The 11316-nt window shown below is 36.0% G+C and overlaps 1 protein-coding gene across 1 annotated transcript; it reads left to right on the forward strand.

The window, feature by feature from the left end:
* Nucleotides 1–360: 360 nt before the first annotated feature.
* On the forward strand, nt 361–8565 carry FGF20 (fibroblast growth factor 20). Its single transcript, XM_006916425.1, has 3 exons — nt 361–790; nt 6235–6338; nt 8065–8565. Exons 1-3 carry the CDS (start codon nt 505–507, stop codon nt 8308–8310), a joined length of 636 nt encoding a protein of 211 aa, XP_006916487.1. The 5' UTR covers nt 361–504; the 3' UTR covers nt 8311–8565.
* Nucleotides 8566–11316: the final 2751 nt, after the last annotated feature.

Genomic DNA, 11316 nt, shown 5'->3' on the forward strand with positions numbered 1-11316 from the left:
CGACTGCACGGATAGAGAATCGTCCAGGGCTCCTTTTGGTCACTTCCGAAGAGCAAAAACGTGTTGAGAGGAGGCCGGTTTAGGATTTCAAACAGAACCTCCCCAGCGCTCATGAAAGGACTTGATTAGCATATGTCAAGAGGACCCGTATATATACTAGGTGTGTATGTACACAGGACTCTGATCTGATCAGTTTGCGGAGTTGGAGCCCCAGCCCCCAGCCCAGCCCCAGCCCCAGTATTGGCAGCAGCAGCTATAGATGTTTCTGCAAAGCCAGCAGCCAGCTCCCATCTACTCAAGGAAAGAAGACCGCTCCAAGACAGTGAAAGCTTCCCTGCTATCTCAGTGCAAAGTCCATTCAGCGACCTCACAGGAGTAACCGGGTCTTAACTTTTTGCGCTTGTTTCGCTGTAATTTTTCTCCATTCACCTCCCCATCCCCGCCACACTTTTTTTATTGGGGGATCTTTTGTTTTCCGGATCCGCCTCTCCCTCTGGCCCCTCCATGGCTCCGTTAGCTGAAGTCGGGGGCTTCCTGGGTGGCCTGGAGGGCTTGGGCCAGCAGGTGGGCTCGCACTTCCTGCTGCCTCCTGCCGGGGAGCGGCCACCGCTGCTGGGCGAGCGCCTAGGCGCCGCGGAGAGGGGCACCCGCGGCGGGCCCGGGGCTGCGGAGCTGGCGCACCTGCACGGCATCCTGCGCCGCCGGCAGCTCTACTGCCGCACCGGCTTCCACCTGCAGATCCTGCCGGACGGCAGCGTGCAAGGCACCCGGCAGGACCACAGTCTCTTCGGTACGTACCCGTACCCCAGCTCTCTCCTCTCGCCTCTCCCCGCCTCTGGCCCCTCTTCTCCACCGCGTGCGCCTGCCAACTCGCCTGCGCAAGGAGACAGGGCAGCGCGGAGCTAGAGTTCCTGCGACCCTTCCAGTGCTAGGTGCGGGCGCGGGTTGAAGGGCGGGCCAGTGCAGGGACTGGGAGGACTTTTTCCTGTAACCTAGTCTAGGCCTGCTGCTCTGGACGCGGGGGCGGGAGGAGAACCGATGGGGGCTCCCAACACACCTTGCTGCCCCGCCCTTCCTGCTGCCTGGGATCTTTCTTGCACTCATTACCTCGCAGGCAGGTTTTTTGTTGTTGTTGTTGTTTCTGTTGTTTCTTAAATCCCCATATTACTTCCTCCTACTTCCTCTCACATTTCCCCCCAGTACCTTCCACAAAAATTAATAACAGGAAGCATTTCGCCCTACAGTTGTGCAGTAGATTACGTTTTCAGGGCTATTGCTCAGAAGCTTGCTGTTGTTTGGGATACGAGCATTTACGTGTTCTCCTAGAGAACTGTAAATGTTCACTTGAAGAGGTAACAGATTAACTTTCCATGGGCACCGTCGCTACTCTCAGGCTCACCTGGTGGCAGTTCTCTGCGCTCTTAAAGTTCTATTTTGGTAAAGGGGAAAAAAAAAATGTACCTGGCTACTGAGCATGCCCAGTTCTTCAACCAAGCTCCTCTTTAGAAAATTGTGAAACCCGAAAGGAAAGATCTTGGTATTAACCGCACGTAAGAGGAAATGGGAAGCGAAAGAAGATATGGGTGGGAACACATAGGGACAGGTTTCAGAATACCTCCAGCAGCGACTGGGAGCAGAAAGGGTTAAAGGAAAGAAACAAGCGAATGATTGTTAAGGCAGATTGTTAAGATACTAGATTGGAAATCATAAGGTCTCTGTGCTGTTAATTATTGCCTAACTAGCTATGTGACTAACAAGTGCCCCCACCAGTCTGAGCCTTCGTTTTCTTGTCTGTACAATAATAGGGGTAAATTAAATGGTCTCTTTAAGATGCTTTCTGAATCTGACATCCCAGGATCTTTCCCTCATTGCGGGTTTGTTTGTCTGTTTTTTAAATCAAATTAGAGTTAATTGCCTAGCACTCTCAGAGGATTTTTATCATCATACTTGGGACATCATTGGAGAGATTCATCGTTTTTTCGTTTTTTTTTTGTTTTGTTTTGTTTTTAAGATCCCATTTACTTGTCAGCAGCAATGTGAAAGGGCCCAACAGTGTCAGGTTTCCTTTAGCCTCCTCAGCTCTGTGGAATTCTTTGAGAATCTCATCTTGGAATGGCCCTCTCTTATCTTGTCCTCATCCCCTTGTTCTTCTACTCTCATTCCTTTTTATTTGGCTTGGAGTACTCATCAAAACTTCGAAGAAGTGTAAATCTTGGGCTGAGGGGCATTTGTCACTCTAAATGTAGAAATGAGCATGTGGTGGTCATTTGGTAGCACTCAAAGGCTTAGAAAATTAACTTTTTAAAAACCCATATGTTTGCGGCTTCCACTGATCTCTTCCAAATTCCCAATGACTATGAGTCAAGAGTGTCAGGACCTAATGGCCAACCTTGGGGTCACTTTTCGAAAGTGGTTTCTAAATTGACAAGGCTAAGATTTTGATTTTAAAGAACTTTGCTGACACCAGGTGGCTCAGTTCTCTTGCCTTTAAGAACTACTGCACTTGATTCATGACAGAAAAATCCTCCAGCTACCAGAAAGATTTAGAAATGGACACAAATGTGATAAGACCTACAAGTAGAGCAGGTAGAAATTAAGCTTGGGTAATAGTCAGACTTCCCCCTGTGATACATAGTGTCACACTGAAAATTCTGCTTTTAAGACATTTGTAATTTTACTCAACTGTAATCTCTTCAAGGACAAGAATAGCTTCTTTTACTTTGTGTCTCTTTATAAGACTGACCCTATGGGAAGAGATTAGTAAATATTTGTAGACTAGATCATATTCCTTAAATTGATATTTAAGTCCATTCCTTAAGAAATGAATGTTGCATATCAGATTTACCATCTTACTAGAACATTTTTTTTTTGCGAAAATTTTGTATAATTATTTAGTAATTGCAAAAATATGACTTAAACTGATTTTGTGCTGGTTTGTCACTGTATTGTGGGAAGCTGCGTACAGAACAAAATATTTACTGTCCCACAAAGGGAAGATAACCCAGATTAGTCTCATAGCCTAAAGGAATAAACAGACTACACAGTACATTGCAGTGCATCCTAGTGGCCTTTGATAGCTAAGACATCAAAAATGACTACAAAGAAGTGGTGACAAAAAAAGTTTATGTTTAGCATGTGTAACCTTATATGCTTCTCTATTTGCCTTCTTTTTCTAGTGTTTCAATTATTAATTATGAAATTATTTTGCTATTTTTCTTTTAAACTCATTTCTGTCATCAAAAAATAATTTTGAAAAAGCTTAAAATTGGCTATTTTGGATGTTAAAGTAAATAACATGTTTGATAATTCATACTAATTTGGCCATAATTAAATAAAAATATTAGAATCCTGGATTTTAAAATTTCAAAACCACATCAATAGACAAAAGTGTCCCAGTAAGGTTAAAATAATTTCCTATCTGAGCAGCTCTATATTTATAATAGAGTTTCTCTGCACAGTAGTACAGTAGTAAGACTACTTAATACATAAACATAGAATCATTATTTAAAAAAAAGTTTAGCCTGAGATCAAACATATTTCTTTAAAGGCTTTTCCTTTATTCTCCCCTATTCTCCATAGATTTGTCTGATGTGGTTGCATTGTGGGTTGACTCACCTGTTTATTATGATTTTTAAAAAGGCTGGCTTTGAAAACGATACCAGAAAGACAAAGTACCTCCAAGTCTTTTTATGGGACACTGGGCATTAGAAAATCTATCTAAAATCTGTGATTACCTCTTAAGGAAAGTTTTTCATGTCTACTCTTTGTGAAGGAATTAGCTTAGTTGCCGCCTCATATTATAAATAAAAAAGACTTGTCAAATCTCATTTGAGAATCAAATGATTACAAATTACTATGTGGTATACTATTTCCTGGAGGAGAAAAAGGATAAGAATTAAAAAGTGTGGCTAAAATCTTTAAGAACACAAAAATATATAACCTTTTCCCCATCAACCCTATGAACCATTGCAAAATTATTTGTGCCTGGTTATGTATAAAGTTTCAAATGTTGTTTAATAAAGTTGAAACTATTGAATATAATTATTCTAAGAATATATATAATTTTTTGTCTTTCTACAACTACATATTTTTAACAAGATAGCATTATCTTAAGATGGGAATTAAAGTATAGGTAGTTTTAGTTTTGCAAGAAAAACAGATACTTTATAAATCTGGTATATAATTGGCCTATATGGAAACAAAACATATTTTATTGTACTTGAAAACTGGTTCTATTACACATCCTAATCAGTTAATCAGTTCCTGTTCTTTGAAAGACAATAGCATCTTAATGTAAATCAGATACTTAAAGAGAATTAAGTTACTTGTGAGCTATAGTGCCCTTTTCAGTTTGAATTTAACATTCAATACAACTTCAAGTAATTATACATTTGTAAGTATACTCTGGATGAAATTTCATTAATATATCTTCTTCTACTAATCATGTCTTGGCTTGATATTTTTATTTTTAATAGGAATCACTCAGTAATGAGCTTGACAGTAAATTTAATTGCTGTTTACTCCCTCTATATTTTTCATTATAATGGCTATCCTATGGCCTTTGTGTCTTCCTGCTGTATCTTATCTTCTCTCTGCCTCAGGCTCTCAATTGAAATACTGACTCTTTGAAAAGCTACTTACAGACTATTTAGTAGTGCATTGTTGCTGTATAATCCTTGATAGCTCTAGTGTTCTACATGATCTTTTAATAGTTTGAAAGAGCTCATTTGAGCTGTTAAGAATCTACATTTAGAGTTTAAGAATCTATGTTTCTGCCAAAGAATGAATTAGGCTCTGGACAGAATAGAGCCCTCCATATAAGCAAATAGCCAGATTTGGTACTTTCTCTTGGCCTTGGGAGCATCACGTGTCCAAACAGGAACTTGCACAATAAATCAAGAAATGACTTAAAAGCAAGAATCAGGCTAAATGGTGCACATTTATACTGTTTGTAGAGCTTAAGAGGGGGTGAAGGGGTAAAGGTAGAAAGCTATTGAGGAAGGAAGTTCCAAATATAGAAAGTATGTCTATAGACTTTTTCAGCAGAGTCTAAGGGGAAGAATAAGACAAAGACATTAGTCCAAAGGTTACTGTGTATACAGAGAAAAAGAGTGATACAGAAGTAAGCATTTAGTTGTTTTATTTTTCACTATGGTGTTTTGGTGTATTAAGTAGAGAATTTTCGATATTAGTTTACCTACCAATGAATGAAAATAATTCTAAAAAGCTATTGTTAGAAAAATTGTCCTGCATACTAAATTCTTGGTATTTGACTATCACATTTAATGAATTATAAAGTTCCTTCATTTCTTTGAACTATAAAATTTATTTTTAAGAATCATGTGACAGAAAATAGTATATTATCTAATCTATAAAGTTTTGAAACTACTGTATTGTTTTCAACTAATAGTGTCCTGAAGCAGAAAAGTTGAATTAGGGCTCAGAAGATGTGAGTTCAAGTATCGGTTCTATTAATTACAAACTTTACGTCTTAGGCAAATCAACAAACCTCTTTGAGCAGCAGTATCTTTATGCATAAATGGGGAGAACATCTTCCATACCTATCTTAGAGGATTCTAAGAGGATATCTTGAAGACCAGGTGGAAAATATAAATGGAAGCCTTTTATAAACTAGAAAATACTAACATACCATATAAGATATGCTGACTGCTTCTAGAAAAAAAGATTGACTTGATTCACAGTAAGCAAAAAAAGAAAAAAATCCAATATTATAATTAATAGAACATGGTTATAATTAACTAATGTAACCACGGAGAACTGAGAACACCTCTATTTTATACTAATTTAATATAATAATAGCTTTCATGTGTTGAATGCCTAAATGTGTTAGTCCTTACCTCTCTCCTGTAGGGAGGCATTTCATCCATTTTGCATATGAGGAAATTGAAGTTCAAAGAAGATAAATGACTTGCATAGTCTGAAAAGTCAGTAAGTTACTGAACTGGAATTAAAACCCAGGTCAGTCTGGTTTAAGGTTTTACACCCTTAACATTATACCATGATGAGCATTTTTTTCTTTGTAGTTTTTTTTTTTTTCCATCTATAAAATGAAAGGATCATCATAACAAGACATTGTACAGCACTTTTCAATTTACACATGACTTTTATGTACATCATTGTATTTAGCAGTATTGGTCTACTACTGTTTGGAAGATTTTCATTAGTCATATGTTCATTAATAAACATAAATCATTATTTTGTTTATAAATTCAGGTATCCTGGAATTCATCAGTGTGGCAGTGGGACTGGTCAGTATTAGAGGTGTGGACAGTGGTCTTTACCTTGGAATGAATGACAAAGGAGAACTCTATGGATCAGTATGTATTTTTTAAAAATTACATAATTCATAAAATAATGACTGTCCAGTTTGTAAGTAAAATATCTACTAATAGTGTAGATATTACTACTAGTAATGTCAAAGGAAATATATAAAATATACTTATGTGCAAATTAAAAATTATATCTTGTTAAGTTTCCATGTGTCTGGGTAATAGTATAGTAACTCAGTTTTATTTTCTAAACCCTAATCTCTTATTGCTTTTAGCTCACTAGTTCTTCCTGTTTATTATCTTGATTCTTCCTGCTTTTCTCCATGTTTTGATCATTCTCAGCAGAGAAAGAAAAAAATGAGAGCATTTTCTTCCTGTTCTTCCTGCTATGTTAGATTCTTTGTACCTTTATATTTATTTAATGTAAATTTTCTCTACCCGTTATCATCTCCTATAGCTAAGTATATATCACTTACTTGCTGACCTCTATATATATGAAATGAGTGAATGAAATCTTAGGATACTGCAAGATACAACAGATAATGGGTAACCCCACTAGTTCGACCATATCTGCAGTCTTGTTAATTATAATAGCCACGAGCTCATTCACAGTTGAGTTGGGTAATTTTTATCTTACCACTGAGAATAAGTGCCCATTTGTGAGTCTACTATAAATGTTTTAAAAATGGGGCTTAATGTAAACTTTTCAGGTTAATATTTCATTAATATGAGAAATATTTTTTAGAACCCAAGAATTAAAGTAACAAGAAAATATAAAACTCAGTTTAAAGTACAATATAGATTTTTCTCTTTCACTGCTAACATTTTTAATTTGTTCACAATGAGTTATATAATCTTAAGAAAATTAGTGACATGTAAACCTGTGCCACTTTTCTGCCCATCCTCTCATATAAAATCTCTTCTTTGAGTCAAAGTAGCTGTAACTATTTGCAAAGAGAATTTACTTATTACAATTTACCAGATGACACTGTCTGGTATCTTCTTTTTCTTAAAATCTCAACTGAAAGCACAATATACAGTTAAAATTTCAATATACACTAAGAAAAACTGGTTATAGTATTTAGTAAGTGGTATTTCACTTAATATCTGTTTTGTAAGGGCAAACCATGCCCTTTCCAGGCTTTCTGTCAGCTCAGAAGAAAGAAGAATAACACATGTATAGTAATCATAGAACTAGAATTACAATTAAAAGGTAAAAATATGTACATAATCTTTCTTCTTCATATTTGTGTTGGATTAAAAAATCAACTGTCGTCTATCTCTTAAGATAATATGCAGTCCATGTTGAAAAGACAGGAAATTACTTGACTTTTACTAATTTTACCTAATAGTAACATCCAGATCAAAGTTAATTATGGAGAATGTGTCATCCAACAATTAATAAATTCATAAAGTGAAGATACATGATTTGAAGTAATGACCTTGAATTAGGAATTTAGATGTTAGTAAGATCTTGAAATGCTTTAAGATACAGTAGAGATTTGCTATGTAGAACTTTAAAATCTAATGATGGGACAAGATAAATTACAGTCCTGTTTGGTGATGATGGTAGTAGGAGGGAGATAAAAATAGAGCATGAGAAAGTTCAAAATATTTTTAAAGTATTTGAAAATAAAATAGAGAATTGACATTAATTGGCATTTATATCCCTGAAAGGATATAGGCAAAGGAATAGAAAATATAGGCGTAAGATTTTTCTAAGAAAATTCTCTCAAAGCTATGTTTTTAATGGTAATTATCTTCTCTCTTTTAGGAGAAACTGACTTCTGAATGCATCTTTAGGGAGCAATTTGAAGAGAACTGGTATAATACTTATTCATCCAACATATATAAACATGGAGACACAGGCCGCAGGTATTTTGTGGCACTTAACAAAGATGGAACTCCAAGAGATGGTGCTAAGTCTAAAAGACATCAGAAATTTACACATTTTCTGCCTAGACCAGTGGATCCAGAAAGAGTTCCTGAATTGTATAAGGACATACTGATATACAGTTGAAGTGTGATAGTGTCTTTACCGAAGAACCAAAATACAATTATTCTTTCTTATTACAGTTCTCATCGTAAAATAACAACCCAGGAAACTATTCAGAACATTATGAAGTTAATTTTCCAATAGGAAACTGGATTTGGAAAGAATATTGAAAACAAAGAAACAAAAATATTTGACTTCATCTAGATCAAGATCTCTCTTTATAAGTGGATAAGTTCCCTTAGGTATACTTAGGTATACTAGCTCAGTCCTTGCTAGTAGGTTGAAGCTGAAAATCTGTTAAACTGTGGATAATGGGAACCCCACCTAGTTTGCTGCTGGTGTCTCACCTCTCTGGATTATGTTTACTTTAAAAGTTACATTAAAAATAGATACTTCATGTTGAAGAAATGGATTGACATAGTTGGCCAAGATTATTGCTACAAAAATTTTGAGGACCTTGAAGGATTTTGCAAGTTATGGCATTGTATGTAAAAAACCTGGGTGAAATGTGGACTATGAAACATGCTGCACCAAGACGAAACATTTTTTTAAAGGATGGACCTATTTATACATTTTCGATTTGCAAATATTTATTATATATATTTATTTATTAAAGAGTTTATTTTTTACTGGTATATGAAGATATTACAAAGAGAAAAACACAACAAAAATTTATTGTGCCATTTCTTTGTTGTGGTGTCTTAGGCTGTAAAGAAGACATCATTATTGCAACACGTTAAACATAGAATAAGATCTTGAATTTCTTTTTAAAAATAAAGTATAGAATAGATAATTTTTTTTTGCAGTCAATTGCCTTCTAAATATAACATTGGTTCCGTTGGCCTAGAAAAATGCTTTATCAATTTGTATTGAATTCAGCACACATTCAAAAGGGAATTAAACATTTTTATTTTATGCGTTGGTTTCATTTCTTTTTGGGTAGAAGTTATTCATTCTTCTTACGTAACATAATTTTAAAATGACAAAATTTTAAGTTCCCTAGAGAAAACCTTTGGTACTTAGATACTTCTAATTTTGAAAATTATCAAATGTTATAGGCAACTTATGCTTACTTATTTTCTTGATTCAGTATGCAAAGGCCATTTCCTGTGCCCACTATGATCACAGAAAGAATTAGTCTTTTGTGCCACTACCACTAATAATGGTAATACCTATCTGAGTTTGGCATCTTTTCCATTATATCTCCTATTTAGTTACTTATTCAATAAATGTTAATTAAAGCCTAGTATACAGAAGATACTGTTAGGCATTAAGGACAATGTGATGATCAAGACAGAAGTGGGCCCTGCATTATGGAGCTTAATGTATAGTAGGGGGAACGGATAGCAAACAGATTAACTAACAAATACCATAATTGTGAATTGTGATGTGTTCTATGAGGAAAACAAGGTTCAGACAAGAAAAAAAGAACAAATTTTGATAGGATGTGTCAGAGAAGGCTTCACTAAAGAGGTGACATTTCTGATGGGCCCTAAAGGATAAGTAAGAAAGATCCAGTCAAGCTAAGAGGAGAAAAAGAGCCTTTCAAAAAGAGGAAACTGAGTTTGGAGTCCCTAAGGTGAGAAAGAGCTTTGTGGCTGCAGCTTAGTAATCAATTGGGAGAGTAACATAGATGAGTTTAGAATGCTACACAGATACAAGTCCTGTAGGTTCTTAAATACCTTTCAGAGGTTTATTTGCCTCTGCCAGTAGTTGTCAATGTCACCATCTTAGATGTAGCAATCATCATTGGGGATGTGGAAACGATAATGGTAGCAGCTCCCACCAGTTCCCAGCCTACACGGTGTAGTAAAACACGAATTGCTAGCTCCAGCTCCAGAGTTCCTAATGTATAGGTCTAGTCTAGAGCAGTGTTTCTCAAATTTTAAAGTACCCACAAAATTACCTGGGAGAATTTGTCAAAGGATGGATCTGTTAAACTATAGAACAGAGGGTAGTGAGGGAAATGAAATTTTTGCATGTCTAACAATGTCCCAGATGATGCTTGATGCTGCCAGACCTTGGACCACACTTCATATTGCTTTAATGCTGTCTGGTATTATTCCTATTTGTTCATCCTCTCATAAATAAATTAATGATGATGTGTGGGGAGAGGGTAGGGAGTTCAACATATAACTTTAATAAAGCTACATGAGAATGTGTATGTGATGTTTCAGCTCAAAACCTCTTGATTTTATAAATGTAGAAAATAATAGTAAAAATGGTTTAATAGTCTTCAGAATAAAATAATTCCTACTTCTATTAGTGCTAGCAAATTTAAACCTATAGTAGGGCAATAAAGGTGCAATTCTGACCAAATGAAGAAAAACCACATTGGTGATCAATATTAACATGGATCTAAAAGAATGTATTTACTACATTAGTGACTACAGATTAATAAAAGATTGATTTAATGTTCTTCTCAAACCAAGGAGTTACAGGGGGAAGTGGCATATGGGGTTATTGTCAGTTTCTTCAACACCTCCATTATGTAATATGGTAGACTCCTACTGCACCTTGGTACAATTTTATATTAATAATTTTGGTTGTTCTAGAGGCTCTCCTTCGGCATGCCCAGTTGTTGGGGTTCTACTCTTTAACTTTTTGAAGGCCCTTTCCATCCCTAGAATTGCAATAAATCCTTTGCAATCACAAACTCAGGGAAAGGAGATGCTATCACAGGAAAGCTTCTTTGGTCCTCTGTGTCCAGTGGTTATCACAACACAGCAATCTCAGCTACTTCCTCCTCCATATTCTTCAATAGTCTCTCCTTATATTCAAGTTTCCCAGAATTACTGTTATTTTTGATCCTGTATCTAAAAGCCCCTGAGATTCTTGAATATTATCCTTTGTTTAAAACAGGTCACATGGTTTAGAGTCTCTCCAGGCAGATCTAATGTTTTAATGGACCTGTATATTAAGGACTTTGGGGCAATTTGTCCTTTCCTTTGAAAGACTGGGCCTGATCTCTAGACTTTAGGGCCAGGCTTCTTAAATTAAGAGAGATCAGAAGAAATCAAAGGAAATGCT

This window comes from Pteropus alecto, unplaced genomic scaffold, assembly GCF_000325575.1.
Source record: "Pteropus alecto unplaced genomic scaffold, ASM32557v1 scaffold24, whole genome shotgun sequence".
NCBI lineage: Eukaryota > Metazoa > Chordata > Mammalia > Chiroptera > Pteropodidae > Pteropus > Pteropus alecto.